General features: G+C 41.6%; 1 protein-coding gene across 2 annotated transcripts in view; it reads left to right on the forward strand.

The window, feature by feature from the left end:
- PLCE1 (phospholipase C epsilon 1) overlaps nt 1-24,194 on the forward strand; it is a 343,363-nt gene that overhangs the window by 312,258 nt on the left and 6,911 nt on the right. For both annotated transcript variants that reach the window (XM_056130466.1, XM_056130467.1), the window contains exons 24-30: nt 560-850; nt 9,272-9,435; nt 11,907-12,168; nt 14,234-14,352; nt 15,540-15,668; nt 19,215-19,421; nt 23,968-24,126. In XM_056130466.1, coding sequence (XP_055986441.1) covers nt 560-850; nt 9,272-9,435; nt 11,907-12,168; nt 14,234-14,352; nt 15,540-15,668; nt 19,215-19,421; nt 23,968-24,126 — 1,331 coding nt within the window. The remainder of the gene's footprint in view (nt 1-559; nt 851-9,271; nt 9,436-11,906; nt 12,169-14,233; nt 14,353-15,539; nt 15,669-19,214; nt 19,422-23,967; nt 24,127-24,194) is intronic.

A 24,194-nucleotide genomic window follows, 5' to 3' on the forward strand; every position in this document is an offset into this window, starting at 1 on the left:
CAGTGGTGCCTCCCCACCACTAGCACAGGGCCAGGAGTAGCCTCAAGCACTGCTAAGCATGCCCCCCCAAAAAAATTGATACCATTGTACAAATATTATTGGTGGTTTTTTTCTTATATTTTTAAATTTGGGGCCACAACTGTGCTCAGGGTTTACTTAGAGTCTGTGCTCAGGGATCACACTTGTCAGTGTTTAAAGGACCGACCATATACAGGACCAGATCAAACTTAGGTCAGCTGCATATAAGGCAAGCACCTTACTCACTGTACCATCACTCCAGCCCATATTGTTGGGTTTTATACAGATATATTCACAGGTCAAGTACGGTATTGAAGAAAAGGATTTGCAAGATTTTAATTCATATCAGTGTGGCAAGACTGTTTTAAAACTCAGCAGCTATAATTTTTTTTCAAGATGATTGATTGACTATCAAATATAATATTTAAGTTGTTTTCTCATGATACTGTGTTATTGTTACTAGGATATTGTTCAGGTTTATCTTTCTGAAGTATTTCAAGTTTCCTGCACTAATCGGAGGCTAATCTCTTGGGGGGTTTAGGTTCCTATGAAGGAATGCGACAGGCCTGGGAGGAATCCACTTCCCCCCTCAACCCAACCACGTCCCTCAGCGCTATCATTAGAACTCCCAAATGTTACCATATCTCATCACTGAATGAAAATGCCGCCAAACGTCTGTGTCGCAGGTATTCTCAGAAACTGATCCAGCACACCGCCTGCCAGCTGCTGAGGACATACCCGGCTGCCACCCGCATCGACTCGTCCAACCCCAACCCCCTCATGTTCTGGCTCCATGGGATACAGCTCGTGGCACTCAACTACCAGACCGATGGTAATGACCGCCGCCCCAGGCAGAGGGCGCAACGTGCCCTCTCTCCTTTGCCCCTCATATTTCATGAAGCAGTGTCATTTTCTGAAGGGACACGATTTTGTGATACTGAGAGTATAAAGACAGAAGGCAGAAAGGAGTGGATTTTTTTATAGGGTGTTGCAGCTGGGGGCAGAGGTCACTCCTGGTAGTGCTGGGCACAGTCACCTGCAAGCCTCACAGTGTTCCGGCCTGGTGATGCTTGTTGGCCTCCAGGGCTCCACCCAGTGGTGCTGGGCAGCAGCATGCTCTGCCTGGGGCCAAACTCAGGCCTCACCTGCGCTGGGCATATGCTCCACCATGAGAGCTTACTTCCCAGTGCCCTGGAACGGAACCTAACTCTGAGTACTGCCCTTGAGGTCTCAGAGTTAAGGTGACAGTAGAGAACCTTGAAGCAACTGCCAATGATCTCCTGTTCCTGCCTTCTAATTTGAAGGCATTTTTTGTTTTTCTCTTTCCTTCTTTCTTTCTTTCTTTCTTTCTTTCTTTCTTTCTTTCTTTCTTCATTGGGGGGGGCATACCCGGCGATGCTCAGGGATACCTCCTGGCTCTGCACTCAGGAGTAACTCCTGGTGGTGCCCAGGGGACCATAGGGGATGCCGGGGATTGAACTTGGGTCAGCCGTGTGCAAGGCAAATGCTCTCCCCGCTGTACTATCGCTCAGGCCCTGAAGGCACTTTTTGAAAAGAATGATATTATTTTTTGTCTTGTTTTACTGTGGGGTGGGCACACCTGATTGTGTTCTTACTCCTTACTCCTGGCAGCACTCGAGGGACCATATGTGGTGCCAGAGATTAAACCTGGGTTAGCCGCATAGGTGCCCTGCCTACTGTACTGTCTCACCAGCCCCTCAAGCATGACACTCTCGATAGAGCCATGTCCAGTTTGTTTTTAAAGATCTCTGAGGGCAGAGATTTTTCTGACACCACATTTTGTAAACTGCCTTGCTCTGGTATGGCCTCTGTAGACAAAAATTAGTTTTGTTCTAAAACTTTGCAAGTTAAAACTATTTTAGCTTCTCTCATCCATTTACGATTGAAATAGACAGTAAAGGTCTCGTTCCAGGAGTAGCTGACACAATGAAAACAAGTGTGTGAATTACACAGATGGGGAAATAGTGTTTGCTTCTCCACCATCAAATGGGTCCTCAGAGCAGATCTCTGCTGAGCTCTCCAGCCCCAGAGAAACTGACTCTGCGTTCACTGTGTGCCAGGCATCGTGCCCAAGTCTTGATCCCTTTGATCTCATCTTCACAACAGCCCTGTGAGGTGGATACCTTTGTGATCCCCATTTCTCTTACAAGCAAACCAAAGCACAGAGCAACTCACGTGTTCTGGGTCACAGGATATCTTGTATTAATAAATATCAGGGTTCCTGGAATTTAAACGATAAAACATTTTGTTTCCACTTGCTCATGGAGGAAGGAAGGGAGCTGCAGATGACAGAGGAGATGGATGCTTCCTAGAAGCACATTTAAAACCACAGCCTTTGCTCTGAAGAGTCAAGCAACAAACCATGCTTCTCACGCCTCTCACGGGGGACTGAATCAGAGCTAGCTAGCCCAGCTTGCCACCTACTGATCTCCAGCAAAGGTCAACCCACAGATTTAGTTCTGAACAGCAAATGTATGATCAGAGATACAGTCATATTTTTGCCCTTATATCTGTTTCCTTCTATTGAAGTTAATAAGATAACGTAGGTGCCTGGCATACAGATAACATTCCATAATGTTAACTATCAAATGCTTTTTAAGTTATATATATATAAAATTTTATAGTTATATATATAAAATTTTAAGTTATATATATAAAATTTTCCTCACAAGTAGAAATGATAGAATATTTTCAAAGTTTTACTAATTTCTTTTTTAATCAATTATAAGTGGCTTGTAGGATCACATCTGTAGCCTTCCTGTAGCCCTGTGTTCACTGGACACTTTTTGTTATTATGATACTAAAATATTTCAAGTAAACTAAAACAACTCACAGAAGTATTTTCTCCAGGAAATGGAAGTGCCTTTGATTTCAGCTGTTTCTTCTCTCTGAGTCTTTGAGACAGCTACATACTGTCCCTATTGATTGTAAAGAGAGCCAAGACCAAACACACAGGCACACACACACACAGCTCCTCTTTGAGCCACCTTGCAGTTTGGAAGGACACATTGTTGCTGGCATAGCCCCTCTAACCCAGAATGCTTTGCCTTGTTCCCAAATCCAGCCAGGAGTGCTGGTTTGGGCTGTCTCAGGGCAGGCAGCAAGACTCTGTTGTATGGTTCATTCTCAGCTTCTCAATCCAACTAGGATGGGAGTTCTGCCATAAAATCTCCCCTGATTCTGTACAGGAAGCAATGATTAAACATCTCCCCGTGCTGGAGAAAACCCGTACTACACACAGCTTCGGTGCATCCATCTGTTAAAGTGGTTTCATTGCTGCCAGGAGAGTGGTCAGTACCTTGCACACAGGACATAGGAATTTTTTAAAAGCCTGCTGCATTGAGTGGAAACAGGATTTTTTTTTCTTTTTTGCTATACCCATAGGTTGTGTTAATTCTTTTTTTTTTTAACTTTTTTAAAAATTGAATCACCGTGAGATACAATTACAAAGTTGTTAGTGATTGGGTTTCAGTCATACAATGTTCCAACACCTGTTCCTTCACCAGTGTACATTTCCCGCTACTGATGTCTCTAGTTTCCCCTCCCACCCACTCCCACCCCAGCCTGCCTCTATGGTCTAAGATGGTAGCAACGTTTCCTCTTTCCCATCCCCACCCCGTACCGTACCCCCCCACACACACACATTCTGCTTTGCACTGCAGGTACTGTAAGATGATCATATTTGTTCCTTTACCTGCTTTCAGCACTCAGTTCTTGGTCCATGGTTGGAAGCTTGCCACAAGTGGGGTTGGCGGCAGTTAGAATGGAGAAGGCACCACTACAACAAAGATAGTTGGAAACGATCATGTTGCCTTAGACATTGCTTGTGAACCTCACCTGTGCTGATTAATTTTTAATCCAGATTTCTTCTAGTTGTTTCTCAGTGACTTTCGATTCAAATACACAGATAAAAATCAACATTGGTTGGGACTAGAAAGAACGGCCAATGTTGGAGCTGGAGCAATAGCACAGAGGGTAGGGCATTTGCCTTGCATGCGGGTTGGATTCCCAGCATCCCTTATGGTCCCCCGAGCACAGCCAGGAGCAATTCCTGAGGGCATGAGCCAGGAGTCACCCCTGTGCATCGCTGGGTGTGACCCCCCCCCCCAAAAAAATAATAATAGAATGGCCAATGCTGGTTTAGTCCTCTGTACTGGATGTGGTACCCTGAGCTTCACCGAAAGTAACCCCTGAGCACACAGCCAAGATTCAGCCTCGAGCACTACAGGTGACCCGAAAACAAACAAAACAGCACTGGAAAGAGGAGGGCAGAGAGTGAGTGTGGTGATCGGGAGTGCAGACGTTGCCTGTGCCAGCAGCTGAGTTCAAATCCTGGCACCCCATGGCTCTGGAAATTTCCCAGCACCACTGGGGTGGCCCTCAAGATCCCTAGCACTGCAAGCCTGAGCAGCTCCACATCCTCAGGCCCATGCACTGAACCACCTGGTCTGGTTGACTGATATCACTGGTAGTACACCCCATTGTCCCCTGAGCACTGTTTTGGTGACACCCAAAATAATATGTATATTTCCAAAATGCAAAGAGGCAAAATTGGGATCACCTTTTCTTCTTAAAATCATTTTCAACTTTGGTTTAGTGGCCACACCCAATGGTGCTTTGGGCTGCTTCCAGCTCTGTGCTTGGGAATTTGTCCTGGTGGTGTTCAGGAGCCCAAATCTGAACCTTCTGCATCCAAAGCACATTCTCTGCTCACTGAGCAATTCCTGTTTTCTGACTATTGAAAGAATGGCTACACTTGTGGTTGAGTTATCTTGCAAAGCATCCCAGGCACATAACAAAGAATCCCTCCCAGTGTCCTTCTGACCTCCAAGCATGTTCCATGAATCACCTGCCTCAGCACTTCCTGTATCTCAGGGGTTCCTGCTTGCACCATCAGCTCAGAGGTGTGCTGCGATCTGGACCACAAGCAGCCCAGGGCTGCGTCTAAAACCAGCTACCGAGTTTGGAAACTGACCAGCACGTATTGTGTAGACCCCTGGTTATTGCTGGCAACAGTCCCTCAAAAGCTCTCTCCTTCTAAGGCGAAGATTCCTGCCTCATTTCTCACCACATGTGAGTGTGGAGGCTTGCAGACCCTATCGAAAGAAATGCTTTGCTGCTATTTATTATACTTTCTTGAATGTCATGCTTTTTTATGATACCTTTCCAATGCAGGGATAATGATTAGAATCATGTCTGCTTACTCCAGGGGAAATTTTTTTTTGGTGTCTTTTGTTTTAATTGAGGTAACTAGTTTGCAACTCTGATTCATGAGCACAGGTGTACACCACACCAAGCCCACCAGCAGAGTTCCAATAATCCTCCACTACAGTCCACGAGGCCCTCCTGCCCTTCACTTCCACTTCCCTTTCCCTCCCTCATAACTTCAGTTCTGCAGTCAGTTTTTTTGCAAGGATTTATTTTGGATTGTGTTTTGTCTTTTCCTTTGTTTTTTTTTTTACTTTGTAGCCCACATATGAGTATAATCTTCTTCTCTCTAATTTTGCTTAGGATAATCCCCCTCACTTTTTCATCTGTATTATCACAAATGACAAGAGCACTTTCTTTCCTTATTTTTTTTTAATTTTTGACCCACACCAAGCAATGCTCAGGGATTACTCCTGGATCTGCAGTCACGAATTACTCCTGGTAGTGTTCAGAGCACTGTATAGGATACCTGAGACGGAATTCAGGTTGGCCGCATGCAAGGCAAATATTCTGACCACTGTACTATCTCTTTGGCCCCACAAATGACAAGATTTCATCCTTACAGCACAGTATTCTGTTGTGTATCTGTACCACATTTTCTTTATTCACTCATCTGGCATTGGTCACATGAGTTGCATCCATATATTGGTTATTATAAATAGTTCTGCAAAAAACATGGAAGTATTTTTTTTGCATTTTCCTTTCTTTGGCTGACTGTGCAAGACAACAACAACACTTTGTGGCATTGTTGTCCAGAGATTGCACATTTGGTCACAAGTACAGCAGGGCTTGCACACTGTGTTGGCGTCAGGAATCACAACTCAGTGCTGGTTATCACATTTGGTGATATAAGACAATGCTGGGGATCAAATTCAGGACCTTGTATACAAGGAGATCCACATCCTTGTACCCTCATACATCTTTTCAAATTAGAGTTTTTCTATTCTTTTGGCAATTACCTTGGAGTGGAATTACTATATCATATGATAATCATATTTGGAGGAAGCTCCCTGCTATTTTTCATAGAAACTAGACCAGTTTACATTTCCACCAATAGTGTTTGAGGAGTCCTTTTTTTCTCCAATTCCTCACCAACACCTATTGTTTTCTTTTTTATATAGGCCAGTGATTTTCAACCACCTATCCACTGGTGCCAGTCCTCAGGTGTTCAAAGCTAAAGTACACAGATACAGCCACTATCACATGTATAGCTGATAAATCACTGTCATTTTGATACTGCAGGACTTTTAAATGATCAAATACTATAAAAGTAATGATATGCTTAATCTACCATCACATGCATGGATAAGGAGGTGCTGGGCCTCCAGGACTTGTGTACTCTTTTATTCAATCATGGGATGGGTGTAATATTGGCTTCTGTGGTGGGATTGGTGTTGGAATATTGAATGCCTGTAACAAATCATCATGAACAACTTTGTAAATGACAGTGTTTATATAAGTGTAAGGGGGTAAAAAAAAGTGTTGTATAAAAATTATATGTCATATATTTTATATAACCACAATTGTATATGCTTATATACAATATATGACATATAATTTTTATACAACACCATATACAATATATTACATATAATTTTGCATATAAATTAAATAATATACATTGTATTATATATTACACATTACACGTGTTATGTGATATATAATATGTGTGATACAGCATATATTACATATGTAATATATCATATTGTTTTATTAATTAATCATATAATTATATATTATATTGTATGTTATAGTATTAGATATATTGGTTTCTGGGCAGAGAGATAGCACAGTGAGTAAGGCACTTATTTGGCACACAGCCGATCTGGGTTCCTGTATCCATTTTACACTTACCAGCCCTCCTGAGCTAGTCAGTCAGCTGTCCAGCCCATGTTTATGTTCCCTGTGCGAGTAGTTTGGAAAGATATGGCAGACAAGTTCATTGGTTTCAGTGAATTGGTCATATCAGGGGTGGGTGGAGCCTGAGAGATGTGGTCTGACTGTCTGACTTTACAGACAAGGAATCTGAAGCCCAAAGAGTTTTCATGTCTGAGACATCTTTCTCCCAGAACCCTGCAGAGTCACATCCAATCGCATATACACAAAATTTTTACCAAAATAGAAATCCTGGTACCAACTTCTCATTGCCCTGCAGTGCTCCCCACACTTTTTTTGATGCTGGTCCATGTAGCAAAGTTCACTCTGTACATGTAAGAGTCTGTCAGAGGGAATATTTGTCAGATGTGTCACACATACAATTCTGCTCCTTTGGGCAACTTTTATATAGTCTTGAGCCTTTAATGAGCATCTAAGAGCACAGGGGCCCCCCAAAAAAGGGCAGGTATCCAATTACTTATGGAAGTTTTGGCATCAAGGATTGGAAACTGTTGTAAGCATTCCCAGAGATTGTGATTGGGGAGATGTTGACATAATGTGAACCACATGTAACACATGATATGAGATTGATTTTCAACTACAAAATGAGAGAAAATTGAGAAAATAAAAGGGGGGATGAAAGTAGTATGTGGCAGCATTGTATGTCCTTGTACCTCAATAAAAATGTTCTTTTAACAGTAGCTTACAAATATCTTTGTACTCAGAGGGATCTCGATCCTGACTGGACAGTATTGGTCAGAGGAGATAGTGTAGTGACACCCTCCTTAATCTCCATCACTTTCTCATCATTCCCATCCTGAAAACTAAACCCCCCTGCTGACATTTCTCCACCAATTTCTGTGGATGTATGCCTGTACATCAATAGCACATACCCACTGTTTTACCTCATGAATATTCATTACCTTTCATGAAAAACTACTAAATATGTATAGATTGTTACATCACTTGAACTCTATGGGCATAAACCAGATGCCCAGTTATTTCTTTGAATCCTGCACTACAGCCTGTGCTAGTTAGAAATGCTTAGGCTGTTTTCTTGCCAACAAAGCTCTCACTTTTCTACCCAGTTGTTTCTGTGTTTGTGGGATGATATTGAAGGTGATATTACCTACAATATTGTCTCTCATCTAGTTAAACAATAAAGGTAAAGGTAAAGGCCCTCCCGTTGATCGTCGATTTGCTCGAGCGGGCCCAGTAACATCTCCATTGGAGACTTTGTTGTTACTGTGTCTGGCATATCGAATACTCTCGGTAGCTTGCCGGGCTCTCCGAGAGGGGCGGAGGAATCGAACTCGGGTCGGCCATGTTGGCCGCGTGTAAGGCAAACGCTTGAAAATTTTTAATGTATGGATTGGAGTGGGAACTTCAAAGAAAAGATGTTTTTGTGGCATATCTCCTCTTCTTTCTCAGATAACTAAAATTTTTTCTTACATTTGAAGAGTATTAATAAACTTGTTAATATTTAGACATTTGAGGATAAGATATCATTACTACTTTTTAAAAAAAATTCAGTATAGAAGGAAGTTTTTCAATGAACGCAAACCCTGGATTCTGACAACAGAACTGAAGTCGTGTTGTGACATGAGGGAAGGACAAGAGGACAATAGGACACGGAAGTGACTTCAGGATAGTGGTGGATGGTCTTGGTGGGGAAGGTGAATATCTCTGTCCACCTAAAGCATAAACATTCGCACTATTGGAACCATGTCACCTCAATGACAATGAAGTATTTCAAATAGATAAATTAGGTATTTTGAAGATTTTTTGATTCATGTTATAAATTTTTATTTGTAAGAAGTTTTTAAATGGCAGAAATTGGGTAGGAGTGGAAACTCAACATATCCTATAGATGTAAGGGTTTATTTCTGACTGTGCATAGGGAACACTACCAGGAGTGTTCTGCACTCAGGCATCACTCCTGGCAGGCCCAAGGGACCATATGTTTATCTTGGTTCCTACTTCCTGAGGGTTGCCATAACCTGGGACCAGAGAGAAGTCAGTCAATCTATGGACTGAGTTTTCTCTTTTTGTTGATGTATGGAACATTGATGCAACTTTGTGTTGGATTTCAGAATAAGTCTCTAAACTGACACTTGTCTTACCAAACCATCCTGACTTTCTTTTGCAGACCTCCCTTTACATTTGAATGCTGCCATGTTTGAGGCCAATGGTGGCTGTGGTTATGTTTTGAAACCCCCAGTTCTGTGGGACAGAAACTGTCCCATGTACCAGAAGTTTTCTCCCTTGGAAAGAGACCTGGACAGCATGGAGCCTGCCATCTATTCTTTAACTGTAAGTGTGGCCCAGGGTACACTAATAAGGATATGAATCAGAACTCATTTTTCATTCAAAGCATTATAGAGCTGTCATGCCATGACTTTGCTCAGATTGTAATTCCTGAAAGTGTCTCTTCCCTTCTCTGAAGACAGGGGCTATGGTGCAGGTATGTTGTCATCGAGCTGTTTTCTAGAGCCCAGTAGGTGGTGGTGTAAGCTCCCTTCTTCTGCCTACTGCTGATCACACTGAGTTGAGCTCCTCCTTAGAGCCACTCATATTTTACTCTTACTATCTGTCGTAAAATCAAAGATGTCACTCTGAAATACATTTACTCTTATAGTTTAACTTTTATCATTCCTGGATGGGTTTTTTGTTCCTTTTTCTTACCTAATTAATTGTCAGAACTCCACAGACTGCCTTTAATAACAGATAACTAACTCATCACACAACTCAACTTTCCTTATGCATGCTCTTCTAGCTGCCAAAGGAAAATAACAATGCCAGTGAATCAGTAATGCCATGGAAGGACAAGGCTATCTCCTTCATGCATTCCATCTGTTTCTCTCTGAAGGAAGAATGTCAAGCAGACTCTGTTCTGAATACCCCAGACCCCTGGGAAAATACCCATTCCCAGATATCTCTCCACAAAACTACTTTTTTCTTTCCTTTTTCTTTTTCCTAAAACAACAGGCACTTGCCCCTTTAATATTTGACCTTGTTGTTTGATTTTGTGTTTGGATAAAACTTTGTTTTGTGTGTGCTCCTGGTGGGGTGCAGGGGGCCATATGTGGTGCTGGGGATTGAATTGGATTCAGCCACAGACAAGGCAAGGGTCTCATCATTATCCTGTCTCTCCAGCCCCTCAGTTTGACCTTTGCAACTAGAGTCAGATAGTTTTACCTGTTAACAGAAGCAATAAAGTTTTGTCTTAGTTTGGGTTGTTTTTTTATTAAGTGCCAGGCATCAAACCCAGGTCCTTCACATCCAAAGCATGCACTCTGCCGCAGAATTATATTACCCAGCCTATGAATCAATGTTTAACAACATCCGATGTCTATTGCATAAAAATTGAATTATTCAAGAAAAAGATTTTGACATTATAAAGTCTGCATCTAAAACATTTAGAATAAAAGAGTTTGTAACAAATTTGTGGTGACATTGCCTAAAGTTCTTTCCCTTTTCTCTGACCTTGAGAAACTTAATTTTATCTTAGTTTCTTGCTTTGAGAAGATATTTAAACACCTAAAAAGTTGTAATCAGGTGAATGCTATTGACAAAACAGACTACTCATGTTTCTAGTCATACCAGTATCCAATTGATTACATTGGTACCTGATTAGACTCACTTCCATTTTTTTATTTTTTAGCAACTTTATCAATCATTTACCTGGTCCTTTGCAAATGTCTTTTTTCTTTCTTTCTCCTCTCTGTGGAGGGAAGTGGTGAGGGGAAGAGATTGCTTTGTTTTGTTTTGTTTTTCCTAATTTTTTATTTTTTTATTGAATCACCATGAGATAAAGCATTACAAAGCTGTTCATGATTGGGTTTCTGTCATACAATGTTCCAACACCCATTCCTCCACCAGTGTAATTTCCTAGCACTAGTGTTCCCAGTTTCCCTCCCACCCCTTCAAGTGACCTCTTACCCCTGCCTGCCTCTATAGCAGACACCTCTCTTCTTTCTCTCTCTCTTTCTCGCTCTCATTTTAGGCATTATGGTTTGCAATACAGATACTGAAAGTTTATCATATATATCTCTTTACCTGCTTTCAATACTCAGTTCTTGTTCAGAGTGATCATTTCCAACTAGTATTGTCATAATGGACCCTCCTCTATTTTAACTACACTCCATCCCCCACACCCTTGTGGTAATTCCCAACCATTGACCAGTCCTCCTGGCCCATATTCCCTGGTCTTGGATATTAGTTTCATACTTTCTTTTTAATATATCCCACAGATAAATGAAGTCATTCTATCTGTCCTCTCCTTCTGACTCATTTCACTCAGCATGATACTCTCCAACTCCATTTATGGGAAAATTTCATGACCTCATTTTTCCTAATAGCTGTTTAATATTCCACTGTGTAGATATACCCTAGTTTCTTTATCCATTCATCTGTTCTCAGGCACTCAGATTGGTTCCAGATTCTGGCTATTGTGAACAGTGCTGCAATGAATGTCCAGATGTTTCTGCTGTGTGTTTTTGGGCCCCAGGGTATATTTCCAGAAATGGTATTACTGGGTCAAATGGGAGCTTAGTTTCTAGTTTTTTGAGGAATGTCCATATTGTTTTCCAAAAAGACTGGACCAACCATTCGACATTCCCACCAACAATAAATGAGGGTCCCTTTCTCCCCATGTTCACGCGAGCATTGGTTGTACTTGTTCATTTGTATGTGTGCCAGTCTCTGTGGTGTGAGATCATATTTCTCCCTACTGATTAGCGATGTAGCTTGAGTGACTTTGATTCTCTTCCCCTCCCCATCAGATTGTTTCTGGTCAGAACGTGTGTCCAAGTAACAGCACGGGAAGCCCCTGCATCGAAGTTGACGTCCTGGGCATGCCTCTGGACAGCTGCCATTTCCGCACCAAGCCCATCCATCGAAACACTCTGAACCCCATGTGGAATGAACAGTTTCTCTTCCGGGTTCACTTTGAAGATCTGTTGTTTCTTCGTTTTGCAGTTGTGGAAAACAACAGCTCAGCAGTTACAGCTCAGAGAATCATCCCTGTCAAGGCTTTAAAACGAGGTAGACTAAAACTGTCGAAACATTCATTAATACTTGTGCTAGTGAGGAGATGAGGACCTGGAGTTTTCTAGTCTCCTCCTTCCGCTTTTGTGTATTTGACATTTGCGTTTCAAATGTTTAAATAGAGACAGGAAGGCTAACTTGCACAATGAGCACATCTCACAGGGTTGTGTTTGGTTTGGGGGGGAATATTTTTCCCGGTTTTCACTTGGCTCTGTGACTTACTGTACTATTAATAACAGAGTTTCAGTCAGTTTCACTCAGTGTTCTAACCCCACACCCACCACCACAGTCAGCACCCCTCCACCAATGTCCAAAGGTCCCCTTCCACACTCCACTCTCAGTCTCTTAGCAAGCTCATTTTTCTTTAATTATTGTAGTTCGGGTCCCATGCTGCCATTATCGTAATGTTGACTCTTACGGTTTTGATGTACACAGTTGCCTCACCTCTCCACCATCAGAGTGTCCAAGACCATTGACAGTGTCCTTGTGTTACCTCCAGGCTACCTTATTATTCCCCGCTGCGTTACTTGATATTCTCAGTTCTATAATCCAGGGCCAAGGATTTGCCATCACATGATACATTTTATTAGCTTATCTTGTTCCTCTGTACTTCACAGATGAGTGAGATCAGGTGGTTTTGTTCTTCTCCTTCTGACTTATTTTGTTCACATGATGCCCTCCTACCCCACCTAAGTTGCTGCATAAGGCATGATTTCATCTTTTCTCTTTCTTTCTTTTTTTTAAATTGAATCACCATGAAATACACAGTTATAAAGCTGTTCATGATCTAGTTTCATTCATAGAGTGTTCCAATACCCAGTCTTCCGCCAATGTACATTTACCACCACAGATGTTCCCAGTTTCCTTTCTGCTACCCTCCCCCAACCTCTTTTTATGGTAGACACTTTTCTTCTTCTTCTTCTTCTTCTTCTTCTTCTTCTTCTTCTTCTTCTTCTTCTTCTTCTTCTTCTTCTTCTTTTTCTTCTTCTCTCTCCCTGTCTCTCTCGCTTGCTCACTTGCTCTGTCTCTGACTCTGTCCCTGTCTCTCTTTGTTCTCTCTCTGTCTCTCTGTGTCTCTTTCTGTCTCTGTCTTTGTCTCTGCCTCTCTCTCACTGTCTCTCTCCCCCTTTTGGGACATTACCGTGTGCTATAAAGATACTGAGGGGTTAGCATGTTTGTTCCTTTACCTACTTTCATCACACAATTTTTTATCTAGAGTGATTATTTCTAACTATCTTTGTCATAGTGGTCCCTTCTCTGTCTCAACTGTCTTATCCCCAAGTTTCCCATTGTGGAGCAGTCTTCCTGGCCCTTTTTACTACTATCCTTAGACATTAGTCTCATATTATATTTTCTTATATCCCACAAATGACTGCAGTCATTCTATGTTTGTCCCTCTCCTTCTGACACATTTAACTCAGCATGATACTTTTCATGTCCATCCATTAGTGAATTTCATGACTTGGATTTTCCTAACAGCTGCATAGTATTCTATTGAGTAAATGTACCATAGTTTCTTTAACAGCCATCTGTTCTCAAGCATTCAGGTTGTTTACAGATTCTGGTTATTGTGAATAGTGCTGCATTGAGCATAGCCATGCAGATGGCATTTCTGCTGTGTGTATTTTGGACCCCTAGGGTATATTCCAAGAAGATTTTGTCTTTTCTTATGGTTACACAGTATTCCATTGCTATCTATCCCACAAGTTCTTTATCCATGCATCTGACACTGAATATTTGGATTATTTTCATATCCTGACTATTGTACTCAGCACTGCATTGAACATAGATATGCATTTGTCTTTTCAAATTAACATTTTTGAGTTTTGAGAATAGAAATAGATACCAAGAAGTGGAATTCCTGGGTCATATGAAAGTGCTATTCGTAGTTTTTGGAGAAATCTACATACTGTTTTCCATAGAAGCTTAACCACTCTTGTCTTTTCTTTGTTTTTGAAATTTGCAGTATTGACAGCATCCCCTGGTGAAGTAAGACCTCTCCCACCCCTTCTGACATTATGAACACAACTAATGAGTTTTTCCCAATTCTGCACAATTTCAGGATACCGGCATCTTCAACTGCGAAACCTCCACAATGAAGTCTTGGAGATCTCTAGCTTATTTATCAATAGCAGAAGGATGGAAGAAAACGCCTCTGGCAGTACTGTGCCTGCCTCTTTGGTAATTCAGTTCTGTTTCGCTCAGCATATTTGCAGGAATTGCTGTGCTGAGTAGGCTTTCTGTGATATGGAAAGTTAATCATTAATTAGGGAGTAACATTTTTACTGGCACTTGATACTTCCTAAGCACACGCACAGAATCACTTAGTCCTCTCATACAATCATGAAAGCGCTATTAGTATCATCTCTATTTTACAAACCAGAAAGGCAAAAGCTGAGTGCTTCTAAGGTGACACAGGTTCATCCTGTCAAAACCTATACCCTTGAGGAACATTTTATGATGTCTAGCAAGCAGTGATCAAAAAAGAAAAAAAAACAAGGGAGAAAGAATAACTAAACAAAACCTGTCAGGAAGCATCTCAATATTTAGAAAGTAAACTTGCTAGAAGTAAAACGAGAAGGGTTATTTTCTAAAAGTACAGGAAAGCCTTTTCTTCTTCAGCCATCCAAAGGCAGGTATCACAAATGAGCAGGGTTGGGGTGTACAAAACAGAACTTGTGCCCTAGATCTTGGTGAGAGAGCATCCACAGGAAAGAAGCACCACAAAAGGCAACCTGTTACAGATTCAGTGTGTTACCAAGTTCCCCAGGGAAGGTTCATTCTCTTTGAAGTTTCAGAACCATTTGACCAGCACTAACTCAAGCAATGTAGGGCTGTTTACTTGAACAATTAATACTGCTGTCATTGGCTGGTTAAATTAATGGTGCTTGTTGTTTTGTTTTTGTTTTGTCTTAGGGGACAACATTTATTCCTTTTCCAAATGTTATAGTGAAAGCAGGTGAAAGAAAAAAAAAGTACAATGGGAAAAGATACTTATTTAAAATAAATCTGGACGTTTTTCCCTCTAGAAAAGCCTGCTTTCTCTTTTGAATATTTATCTCTATTTATCTCCCTTTTTATTTCTTTAGATTTCTCTAAATAATACTATTTTGCTTAATTACAAAATAAATGAATAGATAAAATCTGTATTTTTTTGTGATACACTACTAATTATCCTCGCCAAACTGTTAGTAAGTTTTTATTGCTTCTAATACAAAGAATTGTACCAGGTTATAAGGGAACTGATTCATTTGCATTAGCATCTTCCTATACATACTTCTGATAACTGACTCTTCTTTATTGAATGTATCCTATAAGTGGCATGTTATTTAGTATGAATGAAAAAACCATATTATCTCCCTTGACAGATGTTTAATACAGAAGAAAGAAAGTGTTTGCAGGCTCATAGAGTCACAGTGCATGGGGTCCCAGGTCCAGAGCCTTTCACTGTGTTCTGTATAAATGGAAGCACCAAGGCAAAGCAGCTACTCCAGCAGGTACGTTCCTCCAAGGCTGGGAGGATGCAACATCTAATGTATTTCTCTATGTGTACTGTTGTGGAAATGTGTGTGTATAAACACACACAAGTACATAAACACACAAAAGCCTGTGTTGACAATCCACCTTTTGGATATTTCTATTATTCAGGATGGAGATACCCCCTAAAATGATATACAGGGTCCTAGTACCTAAAGCTATAGAGAAGAATTTTTATCAATCTTTCAACCACATAAAAACAGTGGGCTTGAGACTGGAATGTGGCTGTGTGGTAGAGCATATGCCTCTCATGTGTGACTCCCTGGCTTCAATTCCCAGTACCAGGAAAAACTGCACTGAACTCCAAAATGATAAACACCAAAACAAGTGATTCTCCAGCACATGCTCACTTTCCCTCTCACCCGTAACATGGTCCTCATTGTCCCTCTTAAAACAGGGTTTTAATCAATCAGTAAAATTCAATCAGAATTTGCACATCTGCCGGATGACATGCATTTGCTATCATCGAAGTTGGATCAAATTCTTAGCTCATCAGGATGGACCACTTGGTCCAAAACAACATCTCAGCACCTCCAGCCAGAGCCGTTCATTTGCATATGGAGCAGCTCCTGTGTCTCCCTTCCCCTGGCACTCAGTCTTAGCCTTTGGTGGTCTGGTGTGTGTGGAGGGCTAAACCCTGTTGCAGATTGGCCTAGGTCCCCTCATCGTGTGCAGCTTCCACTCCGGTTTCCCTTTTTCTCCCCCTATGCCCCTGGTTGTGGAGACCTTCTACTGTTAAAGCTGCTCCCACAGAGGGCTCACTCCTAATAGGGAGAAGGCCAGGAAAAAGAGCAGCATGTGGGGAGGGAGTGCAGCTCCTTGAAAGGACAAGGCAGTCCCCTGGGCACAGCCTTAATCCTTATCAATACCTTATCCATACCTTTATCTCTACCCTCACTTTTGCTCTTTCAGTTGTCCAAGCCTCTCAGTGTTTGAAAATGCCACAGAAAACAAGTTATTTCAACAGGTCTTTTTATTAAAAAGACCACATGTACTTAACTCTTATCAGATTATGGGCTGGAGCGATAGCACAGCGCATAGGGCATTTGCCTTGCACACGGCCAACCCGGGTTTGATTCCTCCGTCCCTCTTGGAGAGCCAGCAAGCTACAGAGAGTATCCCGCCCACCCAGCAGAGCCTGGCAAGCTCCCCGTGGCGTATTCGATATGCCAAAAACAGTAACAAGTCTCACAATGGAGGCGTTACTGGTGTCCGCTCAAGCAAATCGATGAACAACGGGAGGACAGTGCTACAGACAGTGCTATCAAATTATATGGCTAGCATTGCTCTAATTAGTTATGATTATTGTTACCCTCCCACTGTGCCTGATGTGTACATTAAACTCTATCATAACACCTGTGGGTCGGCAAGCACAGTTTGATACTGTCAGTGGTTTCAGACACCCTCTGGAGTCTCACACATAGCCCCTGCAGAGGGGGGATGGCTCTGGCTACTTTCCTTGTCACAGGACATACCAGCACTGCTTGTCTCAGTGACCTCGGATCCTTGCAAAAGATTTTATCCCTAATCCATTTCAAGATCCCCTCTCCTCCTTGGGGATAGGACCAAAGGAGTCATCCTCAAATGCTCCCTGAGTTAGGGTCTATGATGAACTGTAACTAGCATCATAGACTTGTCGGGGTGCGGGAGGTTAAATACCAACTGACTGACTGTAAACGGAACTCTGGATAAATAGCTCTGTTCTTTAAACGAAAGTCTCTATGGACAAGAGAGCATTTTATAATTGACCTGGAGTCAGAGGAACAGTGTCAGATTTCATAGCTTTCACAAGAGCTTCTGTGATTTTGTCTTCTCTGTGCATCGATCAGACCAGGAGCCATATTGGGGGAGTGGAAATGGAAATGTGAAGATACAGAGTACAGAATCATTTCCATGGAGCATCATTGCATCCCTGCCAGTTCCTATAGATTAGCAGAGAGCCAGCTCTCACCTGCCGATAATAGAGTCGGTGGCCTTCTCCCAAAACTCTGTGTCCTGAATTCCAGTGTAACAGTTGCCTAGCCACTTAGAACTCAGAGCCCACTGGCAATTTTAAACTGAGGAGTAGGATGAAAGCCATCTTCCTAAGAATCTTTGGGCCCACCACCCATGTTTACTAGATGGTGGCAGCCTTCTCTTGTCACCACTGCAAGCTCAGCACTTTGCCAGGATATGTAGGTGAAGGCTGTGCTCAGGTGAAAGAATGAATACAGAGGCTCAGGATGGGAGATGCATGCTGAAAGTAGACTATAGACCAAACATGATTGCCACTTAATTCCTCTTTTGCGAACCACAGCACCCAAAAGGAGAGAGAGAACAAAAGGGAATGCCCTGCCACAGAGGCAGGGTGGGACGGGGGGGATGGGGGTGGGAGGGATACTGGGACCCATGGTGGTGGAAAATGGGCACTGGAGGAGGGATGGGTACTCGATCATTGTATAACTGAAACCCAAGCACAAAAATTTGTAAGTCTACAACTGTACCTCATGGTGTTTCCCTAATAAAAGTTTTTTAAATAAATAAAATAAATGTCTTAATAAAACAAAAAGAATGAATACATTGGCGAGAGCACCTACAGAGATGGGCAGTGCAGGGGCCAGGGAGATTCCTCGCAGGAACAGAGGTCTTAGCTGGCTTCCCCAGAGTCCAGGTTTGATTTCCAGCATTGCATGGCCTCCAGATCATGCCAAGTTGAGCCCTGGAGCTCCCCCCGCCCCCCAACACTGAGTAGGCTCCCTCAAAAACTTCATTTGTAAAAAAGATGTGAGTGTTTATTGAGTTCTCAGAATATCCTCATGTTAGGTTTTCTGATCAGCCTCAACCATACAACAGAAATAAGAGGTTGTTACTCTTTCCATTTTATAGATGGGGAAGCTAACTCTGTAAGGGGTTAAAATTCTTGCCAACACCTCACAACCCATATTCAAGGCAGCCCCCAGACACAGGTCGGTGCAGAGAGCCCTGCCTAAACCACCGAGTTTCCCCACCCAGAGTCAGTAGCCAACAAAGAAAACAAGTCTCTGGGCATGTTGTCAAGAGTTTATTGAAAGGAAAATTCCCGGGATATTAGCTCAGATGAAATTAGAAGATGATTGAGTACTTCCAACATGAGAAAAAGAGGTTATCTTGGTAGAAGCCAGACTAGATTCTTTGCCTTCAGTCAGAGTCAAAGTTGCAAGACTATAAAGAGCTAAACTCATACATTGAAAAACCTAAAAGTTTTTTATTCAGTAGGAGCTCTCATTCCAGCAATGGGAAAAATAGTTATACTGTCTGGGGATTATAAATTGTTTCGTTGCCCAGAGTGGACATAAACAATTCTTTTTGGACACTGAGCATTCTCAGATCTTCCAGAAAGAGTTATGCAATGCCTCAGAGCTGGTTTCACTTGTAAATTACGCATTAAATCTCTCTGAACGCCATGACAAGAGACTTGTTTTGAGTTCAAGTTTTTTAACCTATGCCTCAAAGGTGTGCCTAAATTTACCTGCTTTTTATTTTTTTAGATTCTAACCACTGAACATGACAGTAGACCTATTGTCACAGACTATTTTTTGATGGAAGAAAAATACTTTATATCTAAAGAAAAGAATGAATGTAGGAAACAGCCATTCCAGAGAGTCATCGGTCCAGAAGAAGAGATCATGCAGATTTTAAGCAGCTGGTTTCCGGAAGAGGGATATGTTGGCAGAATTGTCCTAACCCAGCAAGAAGTAAGTCTATCGGGAACCACCATATACTCACAGCTGTGTTTAACCTGCTCTGCTACTGCCCACCTCACTTAAATTCAGAATGTCATGCAATTGCAACTTGGTTTTTGTTCTTTTTAAATGTGGAGGTTCTGTTTTGTGCTTCTGCACATCTTATAAAATGAAGGAAACAAAAATTCAACAGATCCTTACGTATGTCATCAACTGAGGGCCCAGCACTTTATTTACATGTGTAGAAAGATGTAAATGGTCATGAGGTCCCAACACTGCGTAATGTAAGTCCTGAAAGGCATTTCACATTTGGCAGGTGGTAGGTAGCCTTTCAGTCAGTGCCTATAAAGTTTTTGCTAATGAAATGTTCCGTGCTTATAAATAAAGCATGTGTATTTTTAGGAAAATGTTCCATAACTTTATGCAAAGTATAGATAATCTTTCAGTCTTGGTCAGAATGAGTAAAAGAACACAGTGACCACATTGGAGTCAAATCGGTTGACACCTATTGCCATTCATTGGTGGTGTACTTTTAAAAATTTTTTCTGAATTAATTGACAAAAACCCACACACTTACTGCCACTTTTCAGATTGACCTGGAAGGGTCAGCAAAGACATACCTTCTGATGTGTTGACACCAGGAGAGAGTCAGTTAGTTCAACAGTTGAATCCAATTGTTGAGTTAACTCATTCACTTTTGTCTGTGCTGAATCTATGACTTTATAGGCACTTATGGAGCACCTAATCTGTGGCAGGCCTTGTTTTGGACACCTCATCTGCTCCTTTTGGACAACGACTAGAGCTTGACCAGTACAGTGTCCACTAGTCAATTTCTTGCTTGTCCATTTTAGCATCACATGTTATTTTTCACTTTCAAATATGAGCAAGGCCTGTGGCCTCTAAGGAACTCCTGCATCTCCTCTGGGATCCAGCCTACTGCCTTCCTTCCTTCATTATCAAAGGATGCCTTTAAGCAGAGAAACTGCCTTAGATCATCAAAGAATGCCTTTAAGTAGGAAACATAAACATCTCCCAGCCTTCTCTCCCTGCTGAGCATACAAATTGCTAATATGGAAAACAAGCTGTTCTAATAATAATAGTTTCCTGAGAAAATATCAGATAGCATGGTGGGACTGAAGATGGGAACATTGCATGCCCAAAACCCTATTGTAAACAACTTTGTAAATCACACTAAAATGTAAATTAAAAAAAAGGAAGTATCAGAGGGATTAACTGGGTCTTTGACACCATCTTTAGTTTCTCTCTAATTTTGTCTTATTTCTACATGTTTGGCCTCAGTACTTTGCTCTGTATACCCCCCAAATAAATAAATGCTCTAAGCGACAGTATCAGTGAACAAGTGAAAAATGCCAACTGTATATTTGCAATGTAGCATAGAGATAAGCAAGTGAGATACATGTTCAGGGGTGAACATGGGCTTGAAGAGCAAGCCTTGGAAGATTTTTTAAATAACTGAAGGATAATAAATCCCGTTTTATGTGTCTAGGTTTTATCTGGGTCAGTAATGCTTGATGGTTACTGATTAAATAAATGAATTTGTCAATTATTGAACACAATTGGATGGATACCAGTACACCCATCTATTTGGGCTCTAAGCATTTCCATATATTTTTCTCTATAGAACTGGTAAGATATATAATCAGTGTGCTTGTATATTAGAAGTTCCCGGACTGCTCCCTATGACCTATGTTCTCTCCAACCTGCCTTTTTTCAATTTGCTTGTCTCTGGGCTGACAAGCTGTCGGGCCACATCTTGTGATCAATACACCCTCCTTGGACACTAGCTGGATTGGAAATTAGACAAATCTGGCTCTGCCATCTCTGAGATGACTGGAGAGCTCATCTTGACCTTTGTAGACTCCTGTGTCCTAAATGGTAAAATCTGTCATAGAAATCACTCATTGTGATTATTGTCAGGGTCCTACGATAGTCATAACCTGTGACTTTTAAGGCCCCTGAAAACTCCTTTAATAATTAAGCTCTGAGTGAGGTTCAAAGGAGTTTTTTTAAAAAAAAAATAATGCCGGGGGATCCAGAGAAATAGTAAAGCAGGTAAAGTGCTTCCCTTGCATAACCTAGCCAGTTTGATCCCTGGGGCCCTATAAGATCTCCCAAGCACTGCCAAGAGTAACACCTGAGTACAGTAAGGCTGAGAATAGCGGGTGTTGCCCCCAAACAAACAAAAATAATAAATATAACAGTACTTTGTGCACGTGATATTAAGTAGCAATATTTGTACATGTATTTTAAGTAGCAATTGAGAAGGTTTTTTTCTTTTCCTTTCATGCTTGTTCCCTGGTTTTAAGTAAATTACTATGCAGTGCCTCTCTCTAACTGGTTACATTCATTATAATCAGTGCAGTGAATTTTATGCCATAAAATCTCTAGGAATTGAAGTGAAATGATGAAGAAAAAAGCAGTATACCTAGATTATAACCTCATTTTATATAATAGAACTAGGCAACAACTCTCATGCAAAAATTATATAGTAAAATCAGCCCTGTAAATTGTAGGGACCATTACCACAAGCTTCATGAAATGATCTGGGAGGCCTATGGCAATGTGTCAGATATGCAGCTCCAGCATCGTCAGCATCGTCCTCTCTGGTACTAACTGCGACTTGGCGCCACCTGGTGGCCGTTATTCGGTCTGACTTTAACATCAATGTTGGAATGACTGGGTTCTGTGACTGATGGGAACTTCAGAGAATGCCAGGGAACCTTGGGTCCTTGCAGTTAGCGCCATTTCGATGACCTGCTTAAAGGAGATGAAGTTGGGAGAATTCAGGAATCAGAAGACTTCTGTCCAGATGTTCACTCCCTAATAGATGCCTCACCCCTCTTCCTGCTGCTCCTTGCAGAAGATTTAAAAAAAAAAAAAAAAAACTAAGCCACTCTGAGCTGGAGACAGAACACAGAGGTTTAGGTTCTTGCTGTGCATGCAACTGACCCAGGTTCCATCCCCAACATCACATATGGTCCCCCAAGCATGCCAGGAATAATCCCTGAGCACAGAGCAAGAAATCAGCCCTCAGCACCACAACGTGTGACCCAACTTCAAATAAACAAATAAACTGAATTAAAAACAAAACAAAGGGGGCTGGAGCGATAGCACAGCGGGTAGGGCATTGCCTTGCACGCGGCCGACCCAGGTTCGATTCCCAGCATCCCATATGGTCCCCCGAGCACCGCCAGGAGTAATTCCTGAGTGCATGAGCCAAAAGTAACTCTTGTGCATCACCGGGTGTGACCAAAAAAGCAAAAACAACAACAACAACAAGAGAAAAAAAAAAACTTTCCTTTGAAAATAGGGATAACCAAGGCCAAGAGCCTCTTGATAATCACTTTCTTTCTAGTCTACACAATGCTAGGGTTTCATTTTATATATTTATTCACATACAAAAATACACTTATTTAGCTATAGTAAATGTTTAAAAACACTCATAAACTAACAACACTGAATCTCTCAGGAGAGAAGTGATGAGAAGTGAAAAAGCTTGCCTTTTTATTAGTGTATAGGATACCTATGTGTATAGACACATCCAACAATTTGCCATGTCTGTAGACATATACATAAAGATAACTGAAGGCCAGTTCACCAAAAGCCAGCCAATTTGATGGCCAAATCTGATCATTATAAAAAATTGTCAATATTCCTTTTAATGCAACTTACCTCAAGCATTGTTTCAGCTCACTGTGGGTTTTTATTTCTTAAATCTCACATGTTTCACTTTTCATGCATCCAGTATTTCTTTTCTTTCCTTAATCTTTGGTTTTGAGGCCACACACAGCGATACTTGGCAACTGCTCCCAGTTTGGTGCTCAAGAGTCACTCCCAGAACCACGAGAGGCCAGGGACAGAACCCAGGGTTCCCATGTGCAATACTTTGAGCCTTTGAGCCATCTCCTTGGCCCCACATCTAGTGTTCCTTAAATGCTCCATATTTGTATTGGAATGGGCAGGTTTTCTCATGATGTGTTTTTTACTTGACTTTTGGAAATCATCAAAATAATATATTTTCTCTTATAAAATTGTCTACAGTTTACCGGACTTGAAATCTACCAGCTAACAGGAACAAACTCTTTTCTAGACCAGCCTTTTTATCTGTCTGTCTACATAAGCAGAAATCATTAGAGATCTTTCTTTTTTGTAGGGGCAGGTGGGAGGGAGGAAGTAGATTGGGCCACACCTAGGGATTTTCAGAGCTTACTCCTAGTTCTGTGCTCAGAAATCGTTCCTGGCAGGTTCAGGGAAACATGGGACACCCGGGTCAGCTGTGTGCAAGGCAAGTACTTTCTGGCCCTACCTACAGACCTTTTGTTTCTGTCAGAACAAACACGTACACACACACTCCTACACACATATACACGTGCATGCCTATATATCTTTTAAGAATATTTTATGAAGTATTAACTATTTGAAATATAAACAAGAAGTTGTGAAGCAACACCAAAACCTAATGCAAATTGTTGCTGGATTTCCTTTCTTTTCATCTGATCATTTTTTCTCCTCTTGCTTCTTGATCCTTTTCCTATAGAATGTAGATGAAAGGAGCATCACCCAAGATGACAAGGAGGTGATCTTGAGCTCGGAGGAAGAGAGCTTCTTTGTCCAAGTGCACGATGTTTCTCCAGAGCAACCTCGAACAGTCATCAAAGCCCCTCGAGTCAGTACCGCACAGGATGTCATTCAGCAGGTGAAAAGCTCCCATCCCTTTCCTAGGTGTTGATTATTGCACCGAAACTGATCCCAGCTCCTTTCAGG

The sequence above is a fragment of the Sorex fumeus genome, unplaced genomic scaffold (assembly GCF_029834395.1).
Source record: "Sorex fumeus unplaced genomic scaffold, SorFum_2.1 ptg000078l, whole genome shotgun sequence".
NCBI classification, from domain to species: domain Eukaryota; kingdom Metazoa; phylum Chordata; class Mammalia; order Eulipotyphla; family Soricidae; genus Sorex; species Sorex fumeus.